This window comes from Salmo trutta, chromosome 35 (genome assembly GCF_901001165.1).
Source record: "Salmo trutta chromosome 35, fSalTru1.1, whole genome shotgun sequence".
NCBI classification, from domain to species: Eukaryota; Metazoa; Chordata; class Actinopteri; order Salmoniformes; family Salmonidae; genus Salmo; species Salmo trutta.
In genome coordinates this window covers 5,949,246-5,975,385 of record NC_042991.1, presented here as the reverse complement: position 1 = coordinate 5,975,385, position 26,140 = coordinate 5,949,246, and the positions used below count along the sequence as shown (strand labels likewise).

General features: G+C 42.5%; 2 protein-coding genes across 4 annotated transcripts; both read left to right on the top strand.

Annotated features, from left to right (window-relative positions):
- The first annotated feature begins 309 nt into the window (after positions 1 to 309).
- Positions 310 to 10,381, top strand: LOC115174505 (actin-related protein 10). Its single transcript, XM_029733111.1, has 12 exons — positions 310 to 488; positions 933 to 1,005; positions 1,134 to 1,216; positions 1,405 to 1,513; positions 4,870 to 5,045; positions 5,300 to 5,379; positions 6,364 to 6,399; positions 6,618 to 6,697; positions 6,892 to 6,965; positions 7,433 to 7,514; positions 8,616 to 8,817; positions 9,037 to 10,381. The coding sequence occupies exons 1-12, from the start codon at positions 412 to 414 to the stop codon at positions 9,216 to 9,218; spliced, it is 1,254 nt and encodes a 417-aa protein (XP_029588971.1). The 5' UTR covers positions 310 to 411; the 3' UTR covers positions 9,219 to 10,381.
- A 3,986-nt stretch (positions 10,382 to 14,367) lies between these two features.
- On the top strand, positions 14,368 to 25,611 carry LOC115174504 (vascular endothelial growth factor A-like). 3 transcript variants are annotated; one of them, XM_029733110.1, is made up of 7 exons: positions 14,368 to 14,750; positions 23,130 to 23,163; positions 23,294 to 23,490; positions 23,662 to 23,741; positions 24,017 to 24,043; positions 24,193 to 24,258; positions 24,735 to 25,611. In XM_029733110.1, exons 1-7 carry the CDS (start codon positions 14,664 to 14,666, stop codon positions 24,754 to 24,756), a joined length of 513 nt encoding a protein of 170 aa, XP_029588970.1. In that variant the 5' UTR covers positions 14,368 to 14,663; the 3' UTR covers positions 24,757 to 25,611. The 3 variants fall into 3 exon arrangements, 2 of the variants coding, with proteins under 2 accessions (XP_029588970.1, XP_029588969.1); XR_003871789.1 differs by lacking the exon at positions 14,368 to 14,750 and adding an exon at positions 15,403 to 15,589 and having other exon boundaries at positions 23,662 to 23,731; positions 24,735 to 24,750; XM_029733109.1 differs by lacking the exon at positions 14,368 to 14,750 and adding an exon at positions 15,403 to 15,589.
- Positions 25,612 to 26,140: the final 529 nt, after the last annotated feature.

The window sequence follows — 26,140 nt, the reverse complement described above, 5'->3', positions numbered from 1 at the left end:
AAAAAAAACAGAATGTTTCTCTTTTCATCCTTTCATTTCTAGATACTTTTGGCAATATAGGGATAGGCTATGCCATTCATTTCAAGTTCTTTATAGACAGTTCATATTCTCAGTGCATATATGGGCTGTACAATTGCCTTTTATAAACGTTTGGATGTGACTATACACCGGTAGATTTTTTTTAATGTATTTCAAATGTTTGTGTGATTTCATTTAAAACATGAAAGTATCATCCCATAAATTAATTTACAGAGGGCCAACTATTTTTAAGCAGGCGAGTTCGACGGACGTCATTCCTCAAGCTGAAAGGATACAGCCCAACCCAACCGGAATTCATGTCATTGCACTTGCATGTCGCATATTTAGTAAATTCTCCATATTGGAAACGGTTAAATAAATATAAACGTTAAAATGCCCTTGTTTGAAGGGTTGGGGAGTGGAGGGGAGAAAACTGCAGTAGTCATTGATTTAGGAGCAGCCTACACGAAGTGAGTATTTAGCTAGCTATGTTGTTAGCTGGCATAGCTACATTTGGCTAGCTGACTACGTTATCTACTGTTAGCAACATTGGCCACTGCCAGTTATAACTGCTAAGTAATGAACATCAATCAGAGATTTCATGAATTTGAGTAAATATAGACCGAGTGTCCACTGTTTAAAGCACGTTATTTAGTTAGCCAAAATGTGTTAGTAATATGCTATTGCTGAAAAAGGGCTAGCAATGATGTTTAACGTTAGCAAGATGTCTGGCGCCTGGGGCAGGTCATATGAGAAACAGATGAGACCCTCAATGACAACTCTGCTTCTGTGCTGTATATTGACACACACTAAGGCCTTTTGTCAATGAATGTGGACTCAATGAGTATTGACACTGTCTGACAAGTGCCAATGATTTCACCCACCAAACTAAATGGTTTTGTATGATGATGCAGATGTGGCTTTGCTGGAGAGACGGGGCCCAGGTTCATAATTCCCAGCGAGATCCAGAAGCCTGGACAACAACAGGTGAGTTAGTTACTGAGCGAATGACTAGTGCTATTTAACTTATTGACAGACCATATTCAAATGGACAGACTCACCTATAACCATTACTGACGGTGTGTGTGTGTGTGTGTGTGTGTGTTCTGTCACAGTCTATCAAAGTAGTTCAGTACAACATCAACACAGAGGAGCTCTACTCCAACCTCAAGGAGTTCATCCACATGCTCTACTTCAGGTGAGGCTCTTTTGACGAAGTAGTGTGCGCAATGACTGACACATTAATAGAGAGAACCTGAAAGTAACCATGAGGAGAAGCCATTTTAGATTTTGGAGCTGCATCCCAGGTCATAATAACATGGATGATTGAGTGACTGTGTAGTCTAGAATAAATGTCTGTGTTTACTCCCCTCCTGCCCCGCCCAGGCATCTGCTGGTGAACCCTCGTGACCGGAGAGTGGTGATCATCGAGTCCATCCTCTGTCCCTCCCACTTCAGAGAAACTCTCACCAAGGTCTTCTTCAAACAGTTTGAGGTACTGCCTGAGACCACTGATCTACAGTTGAAGTCGGAAGTTTACATACACTTAGGTTGGAGTCATTAAAACTCGTTTTTCAACCACTCCACAAATTTCTTGTTAACAAACTATAGTTTTTAGCAAGTCAGTTAGGACATCTACTTTGTGCATGACACAAGTAACTTTTCCAACAATTGTTTACAGACAGATTATTTCACTTATAATTCACTGTATCACAATTCTAGTGGGTCAGAAGTTTACATACACTAAGTTGATTGTGCCTTTAAAAAGCTTGGAAAATTCCAGAAAATTATGTCATGGCTTTAGAAGCTTCTGATAGGCTAATTGACATAATTTGAGTCAATTGGAGGTGTACCTGTGGATGTATTTCAAGGCCTACCTTCAAACTCAGTGCCTCTTTGCTTGACATCATGGGAAAATCAAAAGAAATCAGCCAAGACCTCAATGGGAAAAATTGTAGACCTCCACAAGTCTGGTTCATCCTTTGGAGCAATTTCCAAACGTCTGAAGGTACCTCGTTCATCTGTACAAACAATAGTATGCAAGTATAAACACCATGGGACCACGCAGCCGTCATACTGCTCAGGAAGGAGACGCGTTCTGTCTCCTAGAGCTGAACATACTTTGGTGCGAAAAGTGCAAATCAATCCCAGAACAACAGCAAAGGACCTTGTGAAGATGCTGGAGGAAACAGGTACAAAAGTATCTATATCCACAGTAAAACGAGTCCTATATCGACATAACCTGAAAGGCCGCTGAGCAAGGAAGAAGCCACTGCTCCAAAACCGCTATAAAAAAAGCCAGACTATGGTTTGCAACTGCACATGGGGACAAAGATCGTACTTTTTGTTTGGAGGAAAAAGGGGGAGGCTTGCAAGCTGAAGAACACCATCCCAACTGTGAAGCATGGGGGTGGCAGCATGATGTTGTGGGGGTGCTTTGCTGCAGGAGGGACTGGTGCACTTAACAAAATAGATGGCATCATGAGGATGGAAAATTATATGGATATATTGAAGCAACATCTCAAGACATCAGTCAGGAAGTTAAAGCTTGGGCGCAAATGGGTCTTCCAAATGGACAATGACCCCAAGCATACTTCCAACGTTGTGGCAAAATGGCCTAAGGACAACAAAGTCAAGGTATTGGAGTGGGCATCACAAAGCCCTAACCTCAATCCTATAGAACATTTGTGGGCAGAACTGAAAAAGCGTGTGTAGCAAGGAGACCTACAAACCTGACTCAGTTACACCACCTCTGTCAGGAGGAATGGGCCAAAATTCACCCAACTTATTGTGGGAAGCTTGTGGAAGGCTACCCAAAACGTTTGACCCAAGTTAAACAATTTAAAGGCAACGCTACCAAATACTTATTGAGTGTATGTAAACATCTGACCCACTGGGAATGTGATGAAGGAAATAAAAGCTGAAATAAATCATTCTCTGCTATTATTCTGACATTTCCCATTCTTAAAATAAAGTGGTGAGCCTAAGACAGGACATTTTTACATGGATTAAATGTCAGGAATTGTGAAAACAACTGAGTTTAGATATATTTGGCTAAGGTGTATGTAAACTTCCGACTTCAGCTGTATATGTCTAGAATAGAGGCCGACCGATTTTATGATTTTTCAACGCCGATACCGATTATTGGAAGACCAAAAAAGCCGATACCGATTAATCGGACGATTTTTATATATTTGTAATAATGTCAATTAAAATAAGTGTTCACTCAGTATTATTGTAACTTAATATAATACATCAATAAAATCAATTTAGTCTCAAATAAATAATGAAACATGTTCAATTTAGTTTAAGTAATGCAAAAACGCAGTGTTGGAGAAGAAAGTAAAAGTGCAATATGTGCCATGTAAGAAAGCTAACGTTTAAGTTCCTTGCTCAGAACATGAGAACATATGAAAGCTGGTGGTTCCTTTTAACATGAGTCTTCAATATTCCAAGTTAAGAAGTTTTAGGTTGTAGTTATTATAGGACTATTTCTTTCTATACCATTTGTATTTCATATACCTTTCACTATTGGATGTTCTTATAGGCACTTTAGTATTGCCAGCCTAATCTCGGGAGTTGATAGGCTTGAAGTCATAAACAGCGCAATGCTTGAAGCACAGTGAAGAGCTGCTGGCAACTGCAGGAAAATGCTGTTTGAATGAATGCTTACAAGCCTGCTGCTGCCTACCACCGCTCAGTCAGACTGCTCTATCAAATCATAGACTTAATTATAACATAATAACACACAGAAATACGAGCCTTAGGTCATTAGTATGGTCAAACCCGGAAGCTATCATTTCGAAAAACAAAACATTTATTCTTTCAGTGAAATATGGAACCGTTCCATATTTTATCTAACGGGTGGCAACCCTAAGTCTAAATATTACTGTTACATTTCACAACCTTCAATGTTATGTAATAATTATGTAAAATTCTGCCAAATTAATTACTGCCTTTGTTAGGAAGAAATGGTCTTCACACAGTTCGCAACGAGCCAGGCGGCCCAAACTGCTGCATATAAACTTACTCTGCTTGCACTGAATGCAAGAGAAGTGACACAATTTCCCTAGTTAAAAGAAATTCATGTTAGCAGGCAATATTAACTAACTATGCAGGTTTAAAAAAATATACTTGTGTATTGATTTTAGAGAAAGGCATTGATGTTTATGGTTAGGTACACATTGGTTGAAACGACAGTGTTTTTTCGCGAATGCGCTTGTTAAATCATCACCCATTTGGCGAAATAGGCTGCGATTCGATGAGAAATTAACAGGCACCGCACCGATTATATGCAACGCAGGACAAGCTAGATAAACTAGTAATATTGTCAACCATGTGTAGTTAACTAGTGATTATGTTAAGATTGATTGTTTTTTTGTAAGATAAGTTTAATGCTAGCTAGCAACTTACATTGGCTCCTTGCTGCACTCGCGTAACAGGTGGTCAGCCTGCCACGCAGTCTCCTCGTGGAGTGCAATGTAATCGGCCATAAAAGGTGTCCAAAAATGCTGATTACCAATTGTTATGAAAACTTGAAATTGGCCCTAATTAATCGGCCATTCCGATTAATCGGTCGACCTTTAGTCTAGAACCACTTTGCCGGAGGCAGGTGATTGCTGATGTAATGAACCTGGTACAAAAACCCTATCCACCCTGACTAGATAGGTGTGAGCAATATGGAGATGCCTCCATCTAGCTTCCCAATTGGCTTAGGGGAGGATTGCATTCGCCATTTTGCTTACACCTAACAGTAGGTGCAAGACAAAAGGGGCAAGGATTTTATATTTTCAGATCAGGCGAGGATGTTTTGGATTTGTCTCTTACCCATGATGCATCTGTGTTTCCAAGGTGCCCTCCGTGCTGTTTGCCCCCAGCCACCTCATGGCCATCATGTCTCTGGGCATCAACTCAGGCCTGGTGATGGACTGTGGTTACACTGAGACACTGGTGCTGCCTGTGTATGAGTGCATCCCCATCCTGCCAGCCTGGGAAGCTCTGCCTTTGGGTGGAAAGGCCATTCATAAGTAAGTAGTATGCGTGTGTTTTTTTTTTTGTTGTTGATGTAATCATGTGAAGTATGTTCGTATGTGTTACTTTGCTTGCCTCACATACTGAACTTCAGGGGAAACAACCTGTTGTTCACCTCTTGAGAACTGTGTGTTTCAAGTTTAGTTTCTTGTTTTGCCGGCCTTGACAGAATGAAGTGTGTCAAGGTGTGTGCTTTCAGAGGTACTTGTCCCCCTTTGTTCTAAGTGGCTGTGTGTTTTCTACACTTCAGGGAGTTGGATGGGCTCCTGGTGGAACAGTGTACAGTAGACTCAGACTCCAGTACTGGACAGAGTCTGCCTACAGTCATTGGTAAGACCCCCACATCAGAAACCTACTTGTCAATAACACCAGCAACTTACCTCACAACTGAAGCAGTGCTTTGTCATTGTATAAACTGTGTTAGTTTGCTACCACCGTGGATCCTGTTGTTTTCTGTGGCTTTACCATGCGTTGTGAATAGCTGTTGTTGACAATCTTGTTAGTTTCATAGTGATGCTGGTGTTCCGTTGTTATAAGAAAGGAATGAAAGTTATAATCTCTCTCTGGGTGAATCAATCATGCAACATTTTGTATTCAGAAGTTCTTGTCATGGCGTGATGTGAAAGGAAGGCGAGACCCGCTCCTTCTCTCTTTTGAATTATGTATATACACATGGCCTTCTTTCTCTCCTTTTGTACTGCATCCTGGGGGTTCTGTTCTGTTCTGAGAGTGAATCATCATGGAGAGCAGCAGTAGCTCTCTAGCTAGCTGACGCAGGGCTAGGCAGTTCGGATAGGCATCAATAATTAAAACAGGCATAGCATAAACCACCTCTCTCTCTCTGCACTACTGAACCACACCACTGCAGAACCACGGCACGACTGAATGGAGTGTTACAGTCAAATTAATAACATTTAAGTCATTTACATTTAGACTATGCATTGGTTCGACTGTTATGAATGCATACATTAAACTGTAGCAAACATATCTGGAGCAGGTGAAAGGTACATATCAAATTGGGACTAGTGAACTGCTCTGCACTTATCACGAGTGGATATAATCCACTGTCTTCACTTTCTCCATAATTCCTAAACGCATGAGTGCACCTCCGTAGTCGATTGGGGTTTCCTCTCCTTGTCTCAGATGCACCCCCCATGGCGTGCCCCATTCGACTGCAACGAGACTCAATCGTTTAGTACAGTAGCTGAAGCATTGACGTGAAATGAAGCGCTCTGTGAGGTTTGTGTTTAAGGAAGGCTAAGTGGGTCATAGAAAAATAAGTCACTTTCTTTTCATCCTGTCTTTCTTTCCCAGGCTCCATCCCAGAGGAGGTTGTAGAGGATATCAAGGGTATGTTCAGAAGAGACTGAAACCACTTTTTTATTGCCTTCATACAGACAAAACAGACAATACTGGGACGGGATTCCTGTTTGGCAGTTAAATTAAATTCATTTTGCTACAAAGGGCAGCTAAAGTGAAAATATTTTCAAACATCCCATTCATGTATGTTGGTGTTGGTGCAAGTATATTCACATAGACCCTCTAATGCTGTTTGTCTTGTTGTCCAGTCAGAACCTGTTTCATCAGTGACCTACAGAGAGGCCTGAAGATCCAGGAGGCCAAGTTTAACCTGGGCGGCACGGCTGAGGTCAGTGATCTTTGACCCCCAAAACTGGGCAGTCAGTCATGAGTATGTTTGGATTGTGTCCGGTATTTCAAAGAGTAGTTATTGCTGTGTTCTTCCAATAAATGCCTTTCATTGAAGTTGGTGTGGTGAGTATTATAGTGAGTATATAATCCAGTGCATTCGAGACCCTCACATCCATGTTCTTCCCCTTGTAGCGTCCAACACCACCCCCTGATGTTGATTACCCATTGGATGGGGAGAAGATTCTGCATATTAAGGGACCAATCAGGTAACTGTTTGTCCTCTGGTCCCCCCACCCCCCTGAATAGCTGTTACGCTTTACTAACACTAGCAATGTGGAAAACGATGGAAAATATCCTCAAATATGGAACAAATCCTCAACTGAATACAAGTAATGATACAATTACAAGACACGGCAAATGGGTTGTCCATTTCATTCATGTCCAGTACACTTCCAAACCTATATATTTGGTTCTGTGTCTCCTCTTTAATATCTGGGTCACCTTCTATTATTGAATCTGGGTTGTCTCCGCAAGGTCATTCATCATGAGTGTCTGTCTGCTCTTCTCAGCAGCGGCTAATGAGACGCTGCAATTTCCCCTTGGGGTCCCAAAAATGATTATTGAATTGAAATAAGGGTTGTCTTTTTTGCAAAGACTTTATTGCAGGTTCTCTTTGAGTGACGTGATGGTTCTGTTTTGCAAGGAATCGTAATACAATTCAGATTTATTGCAGGGACTCTGTGATGGAGATGCTGTTTGAGCAGGACAACGAGGAGAAGAGTGTGGCCTCTCTGGTGCTTGACGCTCTGGTCAAGGTAACATTTGTATTGGTTTCTTTCTGCTCGAACAGCAAAGCGATGAGATGCTGGCAAAATATGTGGGTACTGAATTCGTAAGTTGCAACACTGTCTTCATCAGTAATTACTGCACAATGTTGCGTCGGTCACAACGGCCTTTCATCAGACATCTGCGTCTTCTAATTAAAATCAGCCATTCCATAATTCCTTCCTTCCTTATTTTCCATTTTGTGATGAGGAACGATTCCCCCTGAAAAGTACAAGACTTACTTTAACCCTGTTACCATAGCAACACCTCCAGACTCTGGTTCACCGAGGTGAAATCGGCTTGGTTCCTTTGAGAGGAGCCTGATCAGACCAACGACAGACCATTAATCTCAATAGGCAGTGCGGCCTCCATTACTCTTGCTGCTGGCCCAGCGCTTGTGCTACACTCACTCTGTAAGCACAGTACCATAAGCACTCGTTGGTCTCAGTGGACTAGTTTGACAGGCAGTCACAGGAAGCTAGTTAACAGTCCACTCCACTTCTCTGCAGTCTACAATGTCAATGAGGTTTCTCTCCTGAGAGACCAGCACTTCTGTCCTGCTCAGGAGTAACAGGGTGGCAGGGAAGTCAGCAACCCGAACCTCGTTTATCATGCTCATGTCCAGGTGAGCCTATGTCAGCATTTATAAACTTGCGTGACCATTTTCCTCTCTAATTTCAGTACATGCGTACATTACGGTCATACTGCATGGATGCTGAACTACTTCTACCTGGCTAGTCAGAGTCTTGTTCCTCTCTAGGTTTCTTCCCACCCAGGCCCTAAAGAGTTTTTCTTGCCACTGCTGCCTTTGCATGGCACAGTTTTCTGTAAAGCACTTACCAAGTACAACTGATTTAGTTGCGCGGAAATGAACAAAATTTGAATGATTTGATTCATTGATACATTTCTGATCATGTTTTTTTTTTTAAATGATCTTATTAAACCTCCATTTCTGTCCCATAGACATTAATAACAAGCTTGGGAGTTTAAGTCCAGCTTGCTGTTAATTTTGTGAACAGGACATTTAAGAAAATATGACTGATTTGATACATTATTAACCACATGTGTTTCCATCTGAATAACCCCCTTAGTGTCCCATCGACACTCGTAAGGCTCTGTCTGAGAACCTGGTGATCATCGGTGGCACGGCCATGCTGCCTGGCTTCCTGCACCGGCTCCTGGCTGAAATACGCCTCCTGGTGGAGAAACCCAAGTACCGCGACGCCCTGGCCACCAAGAGCTTCAGGCTGCACAGTCCTCCAGCCAAACCCAACTGCACCGCATGGCTCGGAGGTGAGACCCGGATTAGTCTGATAACCAGCCTTGTCCTTAGACACTGTAGAGCTGTATGGATCCGATGGGTGTAGGAATACAATAGTAGCTAAGCTGTGAGGTGATTGATACTACAGCTAGTGGCCATGGGTTAGAGATTAACCTTCCCCCCTCCAGACTGATTAGGTCTAAACCAGCTGTGAATAACCCTGTGTCTCCTGCTTTCCTCTCCCTGTGTAGGAGCAATCTTTGGAGCACTGCAGGACATCCTGGGTAGCCGCTCCGTGTCCCGTGACTACTATAACCAGACAGGCCGTATCCCTGACTGGTGCTGTCTCAGCTCCCCACCCCCAGAATCAGTATATGATGCAGGGAAGACCCCACCACCGCTCATGAAGAGAGCCTTCTCCACTGAGAAATAAACCACCAGATCAGACAGTGTCTACTTCTAGTCCGCATCTGCTATCTATGTCATCCTATACCCTAAATAGTGCACTACTTTGGGCCCTGGTCCTGGGGAAAATGGTGCAATTTCGGACGTAGTCCACACTAGACACAACAAACTCATCCCAGACATAAAAAGTTAGACCTACCAGATATTATAGGTACGTCTCAATAGTCTATCGTGGCTTCCTCTCATGCTCCCGAGTGGTGCAGCGGTCTAAGACACTACATCTCAGTGCTAGAGGAGTCACTACAGACCCTGGATCGATTCCAGGTTTTACCACAACCGACCATAATTGGGAGTCCCATAGGGCCGGGGTAGGCCGTCATTGTAAATAAGCATTTGTTCTTAACTGACTTGCCTAGTTAAATAAAGGTTGAAATAAAAACATGCCCTTCCCCTCATTTGTACTGAACAGAATTGGTGGTGGTGAGAGCAGTATGGAAAAATCCTGCGACAAAGGAGACAAGGCCATGAAGTCATGGTAGACTATGGAGATGCACCCAGCATCTCAACCCCCAGACGGCTGTGGATCATGGGGGTTGTAGTTTTAGTTCTGTCAGTCTTTATGTGCCTGTTCTTGTTCTGTAAGACTCCCGCTGACCTATGCCACACTGCCATCCAGACTCTGCTCACTCTTATCGCTAAACTACAGCTCACTGATACGGTAGTCAGCATTTTATATGAGAGATCTGTGCTGTGGCCATGGATTCCGGGGTCAGGTAGATCAGTTCCTGGCCCAGATCCTTGTAAACAAGGCGGTCTTGATTTGTGGCTGTGTGCTGACCTCCCCTTGAGGCAGAAGTATTGGTTTGACTCTGCCGAACGGATGCGTTTCATGTTAAAACATGCTGTTGAGCTGTATTTGAAAACTGTCAGTAACAAAATGTACTGTAGGCGAACCAGATAAATTGCACTTCAGTATTCAAATGTTGCTTTGTCAAGTTGCTCTTTATGCAGTCATTGTGAATGCTACCCCAGGCATTGTTTTTCAGCAAATATGAAGTGTTTTATTAGCCATGTATTTATTGTTTCTTCTTTGCCATGTAAAACATTGCGATATCAGTTTCAATCTCCCAAGAGCTCATATCTGTAATGCATCAACTCAAATAGCGTTAAATAAACATTCCTGAAACGGTCCCACTGTTGCTCCTATCCTTTTCCTTGGTGTTGTCTTTCCTGTCTTGTCTGTTTATGTCGCTCTGCCCCCTCAGTCTTTCATGAGACTTCTTTCTCCCTCTCCAGAGCCTTCGAGTGATGTTTCACACTGATATTCCCACAGCTTGCTTCGCTGTTTAAACGCATACTGGAGAACATGAATAATGTTCACTCTTTAAGGATGTGAGGAGACAGCAGTCAGGGGGTACTGTTTGAAGCTAGATTAGGGGTATTTCCTAGCCTCTTCCAAAGTAATGAACACCAGGCCAAAGTAATCATCATGAAGTGCTGGGTACTGCTAATACTGTGTGACAGTAGTGAGTCTGGCAAGCAAACACCAAGTGGCTTTGACTCTTTCTGTCAAAGACCGACAGACATTTTAAGGTCTTCATCGTTTCGGGTTGATTTGTTGCGCTATTAAACAATGGGACCATAATGCACCAAGTCACTGACACTATTGTGCGGGTGTCTATTCATGATTTCATGAGTTTTTTAACCTAGCACCTGCAAGTCATTGGATGTGCTTACACTATGTTTGAAACATGAATGATCTATTTCTGGCATGAAACAAGGACGGCACCGTCATAGCGTATGATTATGTGCAATACATGCAATGTGATTCAAGGTTCTCTGTCCTGCATTCATATCAGCTTACACAGACACATACACACACACTCCCGAGTTCCACAATGACATGCAATCATATTGCTGAGATCCCTTTGGTGTCCATGTGCCTGTGTAAATCAACTCTGAATGTACCTGTCTGATCAGGTTTGGTTATTCTAGTTCATTATAGATCCCATATGGGCATTGGGATCCATATACTGTCTGGGGAAAATGACCTCAAACACCAAAATGTCCAGGTTTTGGGTACAACATGTATTGCCCACAAGGAGGCTCCATAGTGAAACCGAAGTGTGTGTGTGTGTGTGTGTGTGTCTGTCTGAGGTTGTGGTTGTTTGCCCTCTCAGAGGTCACATAAACCATAAACTGTTTAGGTGGTTGCTACTGTGTGTCTGTCTGGGAACTGATGTGGCGTCATTACTCAAAAGAGTGGCAGAGACTCTAGGGAATTCTGCTGCACCTCAGACTCCAAGTCCAATCACCAGTTTGACTTCATCTGTTGCCGATATACACACATGCACATGCGCACACCAATAGTGCGCACACACACACACACACACAACATGTCTCTCTCTCTTTCGTCAGCCCGGAGCTATCTGTGTGGGGGTCTCCCCTGTGGCCCTATAGGGCCACCTATACTATATGGTAGTAAAAGTGAACCCAACAGGACTTCCCTGACCCAGATCCCTCAAGGGTCACACTCCTGTTCGCCTGTTCTCCCGAGCTTCCGCTCCATGTTAGGAGAAATCTGACTAAGCACTTCTTGCCAAACTCTATTCTCAAATTCAAGTTTGTTTATTCGTTATATACACATGATAGACACTGAGTATACCAAACATTAGGAACACCTTCCTAATAGTGATGTCCTTCGGGTGGTGGACCATTCTTGATACATTTACATTTTACATTTACATTTAAGTCATTTAGAAGACGCTCTTATCCAGAGCGACTTACAAATTGAACACACAGGAAACTGTTGAGCTTGAAAACTCCAGCAGCGTTGCAGTTCTTGACACAAACCGGGCAGCCTGGCACCTACTACCATACCCCATTCAAAGGTACTTAAATATTTTGTCTTGCCCACTCACCCTCCAAATATGTCCCAGGAAATAGATTGTGCACAATTCCCCGGCACATATCCGTCTTAATTTGTTGAGTGCCTTCCTATTCTCTCTCTCTCTCTCTCTCTCTCTAATGTCTCTGTCCACATCTGGGTATATGGGGATGGGTATCCCAAGGAGACACTCATATAGAACAGTCCCACCTGTGTTGCAAAACTTTCCCAAAATTCCCTGCTTTTCCAGAAATCCTGGTTCCGGGTTTCCTGCTTATTCCCTCCTGATTCCAGGCATCCTCCAACTGGGATTTCGGGAAAACCAGGGAGTTTATTGGATGTTCCCAGAATTTTGCAACGCTAGTCCCACCTGCTGTTGCTCTATCCTGGGAAAACTCCACCAAGCCTGGTCTTCATTTCCCAGTTTCCCTCCTCTGAGACTGGGGAATCACAAGTCACTGAGGCTGGGCTGGGCTGGGAGTGGGACTTGGGCATCAACTCAGTTCCCAGGGACAGAAAGTCACAGCTGTTAACTTTGACCCTGCTATAGGGCCCTCCCTGAGTAAAAAGCTGACCGACTGACTGCTATACTGTTCTTTCATTCACATTGTGGATTTCTCCCAATTCAATGAATTATAGGGCTGTGGTGAAAGAGTCAAACCATTGTATACAGTATACATCACTCAGAAGGATAACAGTGTCTACCACTCTTGTATACACACCAAACACCCCAGAGTATGTGATAAGTGAGATGTGTAAGATGGGGGGGATCATCTATCCTGGTTATCTCTCCTCATTCAAAACAAAACTACCTACGTATTTATCTGGTTGTCTGGTTTTAACAACAGAAATGTGTGATGATTCCACAGGTCCACTACACGTTACTGCCCACTGGGCAAAAACTGGTTGAATCAATGTTGTTTCCACCTCATTTCAACCAAAAATGTCAATGTGATGACATTGAATCAACGTGGAAAACTGATCAATGTAAGGGAATTTCTTCTTTTTTTTTCACCCAACGTTTAACCAAAATCCAATGTGATGGTGAATTTGTTTGTTGATTTCACATTGAACTCACATTAGTTGACAACTCAACCGAATGTAAGTTTAAAAAATAGACGTTGAACTGACGTCTGCGCCCAGTAGTTATATTGTTCATCATCGGGTGTGAGAGTTGTTCTTTGAACTAATAACAGAGCTGTACCATTATCATGGATGGAGATGGAAGGTCATCTTTCCCTCTAGGTGTGAGTAGCATGGCCTATGAGTTGTACATGCACAGTGAATTGCGTATGGACACTGGCCCCTCGGAGTGTGGTCCCTGTCTGGTCTTACACCAGACATGATGAGGTTATCATTGCACCACTCCAAATATGAGCAGAATGTCTGAAAGGGATCCTCCTCCTTCATTCCTGCAGTCGTTTAAAAGCACCATCACCATCACACGTCTAGACAGATAAAGTGTGTTTGTGTCTACTGGGAGAGGAGGGTTCTAATCTACTCACCCTTACCCACTGTAAAGACTCGCCACTGTGATGGGTCAGAAGCACCAACTCACTCTAACTCACTCTAACTTGGGTGGTAAAAATGAGCTCTGAGAATACCGCATAGATTGGAAGTCGATGACGTGCTTTCCTTCCTTATGAAGTGTTTTGAGCACTTGAAAAAGCAAAATATCTGGTTCGTTATCGTGATTCATTCATTATCTTGGAAAATAAATGGATGATGAGAATTTGGAGAGGCTGAAGGTAAACAATTAGACTTCAGTGCGAGGGAGGACTGGCATGTTGTCATATCTCTCCTGCACATGTCTCAATAATGAACTATCATGTTCATTCCTTCATCAAAAATCCCTAAGTATCATACCCTATCACTTATAATTACACATCTGCTGTATTAATTAATCTTCACGCAAAGGGATTCAGAGTGAATGAGTAATTTCCAAGAGTGTGCAAAGCTGTTATCAAGGCAAAGGGTGGATTTTTTTGAAGAAACTCAAATATAAAATACATTTTGATTTGTTTAACGGTTTTTTGGTTACTACATGATTCCATATGTGTCATTTCATAGTTTTGATGTCTTCACTATTATTCTACAATGTAGAAAATAGTTTTTTTTATATAAAATAAAAATCTGTAATGAGTAGATGTGTCCAAACTTTTAACTGGTACTGTAAATGGGGAGAAAGCGTTCGTGAGAGAGAGAGAGAGAGAGAGAGAGAGAGAGAGAGAGAGAGAAGGGGGGGCGGAGGAGGAGGGGGGGTCTGGGGCAAGACATAACATTATGGGACACTGGAACGCTTTGATAAGCACTTTAGTGAAAGTAACCTAATTGAATTTCACGAATCACCTTTAGATTAGGCTATGTCCAAGAGCTGCAATATAGTATTTTACAAAAAGTCAGTCCTACTCTGACTGCTCTTCACGGGCAGCGATAGTCATCCAAGGGTCGCTCAATCTGTTCTCTATCGCGTCATTTCTACAGTGGTCGATAATACGCGCATCTCTTTACCTTGACTCAGGACTGTCAATGCCGACAGCCACTCAGATTCAGTGAAATTATTTTGTAAAAATTTGACTGCAAAAAATGAACACTTTTTCCTTCAAGATGCACATTCTCGTCGGCGTCTCGCAGATTTTGGCAACTCTTATGTTCCACTTGGCACCTACTCAGGTAAAGTAGTATGACTGTTTTATAGCCTGTCACTATCAAGGGACAACAGCGAACATGTGTTGTGTAAATGGTCAACACATTTTGTCATGTTGTGATGATATCAATTCGGCTTTAGTTCTTGATAAACAGTGGCTCAGCCTCCTTGAAAACCTCTGTACTCAGAAACAAATGATGATAGGCTATAAATCTTCCTATTAGTTTTAATATAGCAAGTAACACTTTATTAATTTTGTACTTTATTGTATGCAATGTTCCAAACTGGACTCTCTGTAAAAGGTGAGTTCGTAACTGCTTCACATGTTTGTGTCTCCAATTTCTTCTCTGGCTCCAAAATGTGACTCCCATTTACGACTTTACGTGAAAAAGTAATGAGAGTCACATTTAGAGCTATTTTTTTCTAATACTTGTAACTCACTTTTTGTCATCACGCCTTACTTTTACAGTGAGTTCAACATTAGGGAGGTAATAATATATAGTTAATCGTCTCCTAGCGGATATTGACCCCCTAATAGTGAAGTGGCATCAAGATAAATAATGGATAACTATCAGGGTATTACAGTAGTTAGTCTACAAACGCATTAGCAACACATTCAACAGACACTGAGTGGCGACCGTCTGCAAATTGGGCTGTTGAGGTTTTCTGGGAAATGTAGTTTAAAGTTTATACCGACGTAATAGTTTATACAGGGATGCTTTGTGCTGTTTATCGTGACAGCGTGTTGCTAATTAGTCACGCGAGCAGATATTTACGGCAGCAGAAGTCACAGAAACAGATATCCGTCTGCAGCTACTGGCTAGACCACCTGGGACGGAGCAGATATGTCACAAAAAGATGGATGGTATTTACTTTTCTAAACGCTACCGTCTGAAAGTGAGAACAGCTGGGGACGTACACACATATTTGGTGCAATATCTTTGTGGCACCAAACGTACAGTCGCTATGGGCAGGGCGCACCAAATAATGCAGTAATGATGAGTTAATGTTGCAGCTGGGAATGTGAGACCGAATGAGTGTGTTGGGGGATCGATAGTGAAAGCAAATCATGTTATTGTCGGTGGAGAGATAGAGACCCGTCGATCACACGGTGGAATGGGAGGACGTCCTAAATAAGAGGGTAAAGATGTATAACATGTGTTCTTTATTACATGTAAAGTATAACTCTCATACACAATGGAAGCACTGTGGTGTTGCAGGGAGGGAGGGATGGAGGGACATGGGTTGGTTCTTAGGGACGTAACGGTAATAGTCTCATTACGCAGACGCTTCCTTTTGCTGTAGCAACGCCTGACCCGTATTGAGACTTGGGATGTAGCTCAACAATCAAAAGTGGCATCCTCTCCTCCTCTCCTTGACCAGTGTTTTCAGATCGGTACAGATAAACGAGAGGAGATGTGGACCCCACATTAATGCGACGCACTCGGCAGGGTATGCAGTGTCATTGTCTGTGAAGTGTACTATGGTCCAAAATAGGGGAGGGTTGTCAAACTTTTAGTTTTTGTTTGGGTAGTGTTGTGTGTTTTTTTATTGGGCACGGGAGGGTAGTGCGTTTTTCCCCTGGTTTACATTCTCTCTTTTGCAGGTTTTACGTTATCATTTCTTCCATCCTAGCCTAATTTCCTCATCTGCTTACATGCACCTCCCCTATATCATGGTGTTTTGGTACTTACCTTATGCCCAACGCTTTTCTGCCTCGAACTTTTACTATACCACAGGTCAATATAGTCTACCAGTCTAACTGTTTATCCTGGCCTCTGTCCACCATTCATAGTGATAATAGTGGGAGGTGGAGGACAGGTGCGTCATTGCGCATGAAAGAACAGTGAAGACATGAGACATGCAGCTCAAAAAGGTACCCCGAATGAGTGTGTTAAACATTGATATTGTTTAGGGACAATACAATTATCCTAGCAGCCTACAACCCCACAATGCCATGAATAGTTGCATTATTGTTTTCAGGTGAGTACAAAATTCTACTCTAGGCTGCAGTGAAAATGTCATTTGAAACAAAAGCGCAATATCATTTACATTTAAGTCATTTAGCAGATGCTCTTATCCAGAGCGACTTACAAATTGGTGCATTCACCTTATGATATCCAGTGGAACAACCACTTTACAATAGTGCATCTAAATCTTTTGGGGGGGGGGGGGTTAGAAGGATTACTTTATACTATCCCAGGTATTCCTTAAAGAGGTGGGGTTTCAGGTGTCTCCGGAAGGTGGTGATTGACTCCCTGTGATTTGAATGTTTCATTCCATTTGGATCAGTGGGTGGGTCTACTCTCAACAGTTTATACGATCTAGAAAGGCACAATAGCTGGCCAGCCTGGCTGTGTTTTTTACTTCTGATACTGAGATACGCTGTCTGTTGCAGATCATCATTCTCCCAAGTCGTCCTATAATAACGTGGCCACATATGCTTCTGACAGGCCCAGTTATTCAGGAAAGCTTAAAGCGCCCCTCTGCCTCCTCTCCAATCCGAGCAGCTATACCTCAAGCACCTAGAACCTAATGCTTCATTATAGCCTAACTATTTATCATTTCACTTTTTGAACACAACCAGTCGCAATGTTTTAATCTGCTTAGGCTACATCAAATGTATCCTGTAGACATGCGCACATTCATCCAAAAACACAATTCCAGCATCCTCAAAATGGCTTGACATCCAGTTTTGCATCCTCAAAATGGCTTGACATCCAGTTTTAAAGTGAGTAAAGTCGTACCATATAAAATGATCATGACAGCTGTGATGGAAACAGGAAGCTTCGGTACAGTTTTATGAATGCCAACAGATCATTTGATCGCTAGAGATGGTGGGATCTTTTTGCGTCGATAAAAGTTTTTATGCGAGAAATGGCAGTGGAGAACGCCTTTATGCGAACATGTCGATATCACAACCATCATATTGAATTAAACTTGGAGTCACACGTGATGACATGGTGAGTGTTCCTCCCACTTTGGAAACCATGCATTTTATTAGGCTACAGATGAAGTAAATTATGATGAACTTCACAGGGTAGTGAAAGTGCAAGCTGGTGACATGATGATCAATGCTTGGATGCTATTTGACAAATAAAAATAATATCACACCTTTGTCCATAATAATCTCATCATGTAGTAAACTATACCTGCACTGTATCTGCAAGCTGTTGGCTAGAGCACACGAGCCAATACCAGAGGGGGCACATTTGCTATACCTATGCAACATTTTTAGTGACAAAACCATCAGTAGGCCTTGAGTTAAAAATTAGATGGAAACCCATTTAACTTGTATTTTTATTTGGTGCATGGAAATTTAACCTTAAAAGTATATTTTTTTGTACACTACGTGTTTACGCACAGATTTTTATCCGCAACAAGTCAATTTGATGGAAACACAACTCTGATGGGAAAATGTGCATAATGTTTTTATGCAGATTTTTGAATATTTGCATGAAACTCTGTCGCCAATTGGATGGAAACCTAGCTATAGACACCCTAAAGCAGGGGTGTCAAACCTATTTATCCTGTGGGTCACATTTGGTCGAGGTCGGGAGGGCTGCACTGAAAATTGGTTATATTTTCTTGCAGTCAAAATGTGCAAAAATTGTCATCTATCCAGTGTTTTTTCAATTTTAGATTCTCCCTGACTGTCTAGTGGTTATTAGCAAGCTGGACAGTCAAGAATATAAGTCCATTATCATTTCTACAGAGTTTCGATTTGCTTTTAGTCCTTTTAAAGTATATTGAGTTCATCCCCCCCCCCCCAATTTTTCTTTTTGTTTCAATTGTATTTTATTTTATAGCCTATTTAAAAAAAATACTAAAATCACCCACCGGCTGGATTAGACCCCCCCCCCCCCCCCCACCCCCCCCCCCCACGTGCCGTATGTTTGACACCCCTGCTCTAACGACTCTGGCAAGTGCACTTTGATTATGCCTGCACATCATTGTTCACCAGCAGACCCAAACATCTAAAGAATAAGTAACAGACCAGCCAAAACAAGCTTGTAAGAATTGTAATACTCATCTGAATGTCGAGCATTTTTTGTCTGTCTCTGTAAAGTGTCTGTATCTCTGTAATGTGTCTGTATCTCTGTAATGTGTCTGTATCTACGTAATGTGTCTGTATCTACGTAATGTGTCTGTATCTATGTCATGTGTCTGTATCTCTGTAATGTGTCTGTATCTCTGTAATGTGTCTGTATCTCTGTAATGTGTCTGTATCTCTGTAATGTGTTTGTATCTACGTAATGTGTCTGTGTTTCTGTAATGTGTCTGTATCTACGTAATGTGTCTGTGTGTCTGTATCTACATAATGTGTCTGTGTCTCTGTAATGTGTCTGTATCTACGTAATGTGTATGTGTCTCTGTAAAGTGTCTGTATCTACGTAATGTGTCTGTGTCTCTGTAATGTGTCTGTATCTACGTAATGTGTCTGTGTCTCTGTAATGTGTCTGTATCTACGTAATGTGTCTGTGTCTCTGTAATGTGTCTGTATTTACGTAATGTGTCTGTATCTACGTAATGTGTCTGTGTCTCTGTAATGTGTCTGTGTCTCTGTAAAGTGTCTGTATCTACGTAATGTGTCTGTGTCTCTGTAATGTGTCTGTATCTACGTGATGTGTCTGTATCTACGTAATGTGTCTGTGTCTCTGTAATGTGTCTGTGTCTCTGTAAAGTGTCTGTATCTACGTAATGTGTCTGTGTCTCTGTAATGTGTCTGTATCTACGTAATGTGTCTGTATCTCTGTAATGTGTCTGGATCTACGTAATTGTATATGTATTTATGTAAAAAATAGGGACACCAATGGAAATAAGTCTCTGACCTTATTGAGCAATCTTGATGATTTTCCTAAATTGTTGTACTGTGTGTATATATACTGAACAAAAATATAAGAATCTAGGAAGAAACCTAGAGAGGAACCAGGCTATGAGGGGTGGCCTGTCCTCTTCTGGCTGTGCCGGGTGGAGATTATAACAGAACATGGCAAAGATGTTCAAATGTTCATAGATGACCAGCAGGGTCAAATAATAATAATCACAGTGGTTGTCGGGGGTGCAACAGGTCAGCACCTCAGGAGTAAATGTCATAGATCATTGAGAGTATCTCTACCGCTCCTGCTGTCTCTAGAGTTGAAAACAGCAGGTCTGGGACAGGTAGCACGTCCGGTGAACAGGTCAGGTTTCCATAGCCGCAGGCAGAACAGTTGAAACTGGAGCAGCAGCATGGCCAGGTGGATTGGGGACAGCAAGGAGTCATCAGGCCAGGTAGTCCTGAGGCATGGTCCTAGGGCTCAGGTCCTCTGAGAGTGAGAGGGAGAGAAAGAAAGAGAAAAAGAGAGAGAGAATTAGAGAGAGCATACTTAAATTCACACAGGACACCGGATAAGACAGGAAAAATACTCCAGATATAACAGACTGACCCTAGCCCCCCGACACATAAACTACTGCAGCATAAATACTGGAGGCTGAGACAGGAGGGGTCGGGAGACACTGGTAATGCAACATGCAACAATTTCAAAGATTTTACAGTTCATAGAAGGAAATCAGTCAATTGAAATAAATTAATTAGGCCCTAATCTATGGATTTCACATGACTAAGCAGGGGCGCAGCCATGGGTGGGCAAAGGCCCACTCATTTGGGAGCCAGGTCCAGCCAATCAGAATGAGTTTTTCCCCCACAAAAGGGATTTATTACAGACAGAAATACTCCTCAGCATCCCCCCTCCCCCTCCACAGATGATCCTGCAGGTGAAGAAGCTGGATGTGGAGGTCCTGGGCTGGCGTGGTTACACGTACTCTGCGGTTGTGCAGCCGGTTGGATGTACTGCCAAATTCTATAAAAACCTTGTTGGAGGCGGCTTATGGTAGAGAAATTAATATTACATTATCTGGAAACAGCTCTGTTGGAAATTCCTGCAGTCAGCATGCCAATTGCACACTCTCTCAAAACTTGAGACATCTGTGGCATTATGTTGTGTGACAAAACTGCACATTTTAGAGTGTCCTTTTACTGTCCCCAGCATAAGGTGCACCTGTCTAAGGATCATGCTGTTTAATCAGCTTCTTGATATGCCACACCTTTCAGGTGGATGGATTATCTTGGCAAAGGAGAAATGCTCACTAACAGGGATGTAAACACATTTGTGCAAAACATTTGAGAGAAATAATATTTTTGTGCATATGGAATATTTCTGGGATCTTTTTATTTCAGCTCTTGAAAAATGGGACCAACACTTTACATGTTGCGTTTATATTTTTGTTCAGTATCTGTATGACACATAAAATCAATAATTCAATCAATCCAAACTGTGCAGCAGCCATTTGATGAATGGGAAGAGACATCTGTTACTAAACCATGTAGGGAGGGATATATTTTCTGTTTGTCCAGATTGACATAGTCTATTTATTATGGTGTTGAAAACGCAAAACATGATATTGAAGAGCCCAAAGTCAGTATGCTCTGTTTATTGGTTGTGTGGTGCATTGGCACAGAAACCATTTGGTGGAAAATGTGTAGCATATATGTTATATAATTGTAAATAAGGCATCGAAATGTTGAAAATCTGATTTCCCCCTAACTAATCATTGTCTGCATCCGGCTCTGATCGTATTGTCACGAAACAGGCAGGGAGAGTGAGCTCGTCCGTGGTGGTTGGCAAACCCTTAAAACTTCTGGCCCGTAGCCCTACGTGGCATCTACTGTGCCACAAAAGCATGCTGAAGTGGCAAAGTCGAAATCCACGTTTATAAACACAGGGTCACTACAGTTATGGTTATTTGTGGTCGTAAAAATGATTTCGAGTTCATTCTAGGGTGCGCAATTCATTTTGAATTTAGATACGAACGGAGAAAGCTGAGAGCAGTGCTCCCTTTCTGTCAGACTTAGCGACCGTTTTCTCTGCATGGTGTTTTGGGAAACGCATGTTACGTCACTCGTAAACCGGGCCCGGGACTTTCCACTCTTCTACCTAAATCACTACAAAACCTGACCGCCGCCTCCGTCTCACTTCAGGGGGTTGTGTGTGATAAAATAACCAGCTGAAACCCGTAGAGAGAAACTAACTCTTTGTGTCAACAGGATACATGTAATGGAGGCCAGTTAAAAAGGAGCTAATGTTGAGATTTATTAGAGCCACTGAAACCAGCCCAGATGGGGCCACTGGATCCAGAGATACAAACTGACATTTATAAAATACAAATTATGAGAGAGAGAGGGAGAGAGATGAGAAAAGAGAGAGAGAGAGAGAGAGAGAGAGAAAGGACAGGATGAAATAGAGTGAGGAGGAGGAGAGAGAGGGAAAGAGAGACCCCGTGAGGTCAAGGATGGCTAGCAAAATACTGTGAGAACTCAAACTGTGTCTCTCCCATTGTCTCTGTGAGCTGCCTGTTCACTGTCTGGGCTTGTATTTGTGTTTGTTTGTGTTCATAGTTCCCGACCGGAGACATGTCTCTCACTGTGTCCAAACAAAGACTTACAGCAGAGACATCCTGGGATGCCTTTCTGTACTTGTGCGTTAGTGGTCAGTGGGAAGAGACTAATGGTCATGTATCGTTGGCTATGGTTGGTTATGCGGCGTCACTATGGCGACAGAGATGGGTGGCTGCAGTTTTGCCACATCACTGCTTCTCGTTGCTGCTGAGTGACAACACTCAGGTTTTCAGCAGCACTGTAACACCGAGGAAAATGTGTCTCCTTATAGACAGACATTCTCATTGCATGGCCTAAGGTTTGTTGAAATCATGGCGTCCTTCCATCAACCCGGCTGACGCAACCAACGTGAGCTTGTGTCAGCAAGACTATCCTTTCCATGGCTTCAAGTTCACAAAACAGCTTGAGTATTAACACAATGTAACAGTTTATTAAAACAGCAGGGGTATCATTCTGCATTGGAACTTTGGGTTTATCCAAACCGTGGCTTCACCGGAACTGTCAACTCTCATCGGGACTCAAAAAGCCCCAGAGTGGGTGGAATCAGTAAGTGAAAATAAGGGGAGAAAAACTTTGGTCCTGAAGAGAAAGATCTCTCTCTCTCTATTACTGGAGATGATCCTGCTATCCTACAGTACCCCACTGCACTGCTTCAGTCTGGATACAAGTCTGGACTCTGAGGCCCTGTAAGATTATTATGTCTGCCCCCTCTGCCTTGGTTGAGCTGAAAATAGGCTATAACAGAACTCTCGCTTGCTCACAGCTGTAGCATTCTCTTTCTACCACAAGAGTACGCTCATCAGCTGCCCAATACATATGTTCAGAGTCCAAGTTTCTATGACTGACTGAGTGGGCATCAACTGTCACTATGTACTGGCTATGTTGTTCACAGTGATGTCTACCTGTGATCATTTCCTTCTATCTGAAATATAACATAGCATTTTTTTCCCCCTTCTTTTTATTCCAGACTTCTCACTCCCCAGTGGAACCACACTCTAGAGGTAAGTGCCTCTCTTGTTCCTTAAATGAAGTAACTGTATTATTAATATTTCTTAGAGACAGTGAATACATTGGTCAGCTGTCAATCAACCTGGGTCTGAGTGATAGTTCATTGGTCAACTCTTTTTGCAGTGATGCTGTTCCGCGAGGTTTTGGGGCGGAGTTTGTGTCGTTCGATGGAGCGATTGGTGGAGGTGGAGCAGGAGTACCCTGGAGGGGTGGAATATATTTTTAGCCCTGCCTGCGTGCCCCTGTGGCGATGCGCTGGTTGCTGTGGAGACGAGAACCTGGAGTGTCACCCCACCCTCACACGTAACGTCACCATGCAGGTGGGGGTCACTTTGTGTCAGGAGGCCACATATTGCCTTGGGCTACCCTCTTCCAACCTTAAAGAGATATATGTTCCGGTAAAACACCCAATGCCAGTCCACATCTTTGAGCGCATGGACACCTCAATGCATGTGTTTGTGTTTTCCTTTGTGTGTTTGTATGTGGATCAGTTGATGAGGATAACTCCGACTGAGAGGACAGGGCAGTACGTGGAGCTGACGTTTGTGGAGCATCAGACCTGTGAGTGCAGGTAATAAAGCCTAATATCATCTGACATGTAATGCTATCTAAGTCATTCAAAATATGAACAGCCCTTTCACCCAGGCACATTCTCTTAAAAACTGGGTTGTATTTACTGGGAACGAAACGGAAGCAATCAGACCAAAACGGGAAGGGACTACCCTGACCGTGTTGAATAAGAAATGCTTGTTTTCATTTTCCGTTGCCAAATGTTTTGCTATGGTGTGCACTAATGAATATGAATGACCTTGATGAGACTCATAACACTGGTCCTCTTGTTTTTAGACACAGGAAGATGCATTTGAATGAGAGGTGAGTAAGTTAATGATTATTCTATTACTGTACTGTATTTTACAGTACAGTAATAGTGAAATGGTAATCACATAGTAACTACCTAATAATTACGTGTTTGTTTCTGTAGATTTGTTAACTCAAGCCCCACTCATTTCCCTCCTTTTCAGCAGTCCCAGAGTCAGGATCCATCCCAGGAGGAGGAAGCACAGGAAAAGATCCAAAGACTGTGGCAAGTAAGTGTCACTAGACTGCCCTCAGCTGGTGATGGGAAGTCTTACACACACACAGAGAAATACACACCAGAGAGAGAGAAACTTAATTGCCTACGCATAATACTGATAACTCACGCCGCGGTGGTGGGTTCGAGGGTGGGAGCTGAACTACGCAGCGACCCAGACCTCCCACTGTCGAAGACAACACACACTCCCATTCATATATGTATATATTTTTTGTAATGTACGTAATCTGTAATGTACGTCTTGTATTGTAAATGTTTTGTATGCTTTGGCCATACATACTGCTTGAATTTCATGCCAATAAAGCAACCTTGAATTGAGAGAGTGAGACAGAGAAAGAGAGAAGGAAGAGAGAGAGAGAGAGAGAGAGAGAGAGAGAAAAGAGGAATAGAGAAGAGGAATAGAGAAGTGCTTTTAACAGTGTGAGCATAGCATCAGATGATGGAGCATTTACTCTGCCTGTTTCTTTGCAGGTGTCAGAACCCACACAGCTAGTTGGATACTTGGATCCCCGTCCTTCCAGTCCGCTGTCCAATCACCACTCAGCTGTGGAATGAAGACAGCATAGGGGGAAACCAGACACCTACTTGTTTACCCCCCAGATACAAAAATTCCTCAACTCATTGTCCATGAAAATACACTAACCCCAAACTGCAATTTATACCAGAGTAATAACAACTTTAGTTTTCTGATACTGGATACCCAATATCAGCCTTGAGAATACTTTTACGCTTTTACATGGATGATATTCCACTGTAATAGCAGATACAGTAGCTCCACCTCATGGACATAGAGGAGATGGACAGAGGGATGGCAGGACAGGAGATAAGCAATTGCCAAGGGACAAGGGATTAAGCCACACTTTACAGGCAGTGTTCTTGAAAAGCAGTAGGCCAATAAATGGATTTAGCTTCAATCTGGTATGGAACAACAACGAAGGAGGCTAAAAACAGATGCAGAATGGGTGTGGACTGAACTAGGGAGAGAACGGACACCTACACAGTATACCTCTCCCTGTGATGATCCTATTACAGTACAGAATGGTCTGAACTGAAGAGGGCATGATCAAAGGGAGGGATGAACATACTGTAGGTTATATCAAGACCTATAATGTTTATAACAAATCCATATGGATTCCACTGTATTATATATGAAAATGAAATATATTAAAATGTAAATAAGTTTATAGCGATCACTGTATCAGAAATGGCATCTGGGAATTACATTTTGAGTTGTTTATGTTAGAATTACATATTTGTCTTGGGAATGTGCTGTGTTCATTTACTGAGTGTCATGATGTGTCTGACTTGACTCTCTTGGAAAGGAGAAAATATAAAATTTTCCTCAGGTGGGTTGTTTCGATTGTGTGTGTGTCCTGATGCCCCCCCCCCCCTTGAGAACTAGTATGTCATGTAACAGCACACTATGGTCTCACATCACGGATTCCCCATACAGGTGAAATGCCAGGTTTCCACTCGTTACCACAAACTCAAAGTCAAAATTAGCTATATTGTGAAAATTCATGAAAACAAAAATTTGCTTTTTGGTCAGGGTTAGTCATAAGGTTAGGGTTAGGCATAAGGTTAGGGTTAGGCATAAGGTTAGCAGTGCGGTTAGGTTCATGGTTACATTTCTAACAATTGTAGAAATGGGCGGGGTTTGGGCCTTTGTAGCTGTGGTAACTAGTGACGGCCGAAATACCGGTACTGTGCAACCTAAGATGTTTATAATTAAACCAAGATAGACCACAGTCTGTCGTTTCCAACTGGAACAAATTTGTCATAGTGGGCAGAAGAAGCAAGGATGTGGGCAGAGCCAATAACGAGCTAGCGAGATCATATTGGCTCGTTCTAGAATATATCTGCATATTTCCGTTAGG

Coding starts and splice junctions, on each gene's coding strand:
- LOC115174505 (XM_029733111.1), top strand. CDS start 412: ATGCCCTTGTTTGAAGGGTTGGGGAGTGGAGGGGAGAAAACTGCAGTA. Junction 1,006..1,133: donor AGAAGCCTGGACAACAACAG/GTGAGTTAGTTA, acceptor GTTCTGTCACAG/TCTATCAAAGTAGTTCAGTA. Junction 1,217..1,404: donor ATCCACATGCTCTACTTCAG/GTGAGGCTCTTT, acceptor TGCCCCGCCCAG/GCATCTGCTGGTGAACCCTC.
- LOC115174504 (XM_029733109.1), top strand. CDS start 15,440: ATGCTTTGTGCTGTTTATCGTGACAGCGTGTTGCTAATTAGTCACGCG. Junction 23,742..24,016: donor CATCAGACCTGTGAGTGCAG/GTAATAAAGCCT, acceptor TCTTGTTTTTAG/ACACAGGAAGATGCATTTGA. Junction 24,044..24,192: donor AAGATGCATTTGAATGAGAG/GTGAGTAAGTTA, acceptor CCTCCTTTTCAG/CAGTCCCAGAGTCAGGATCC.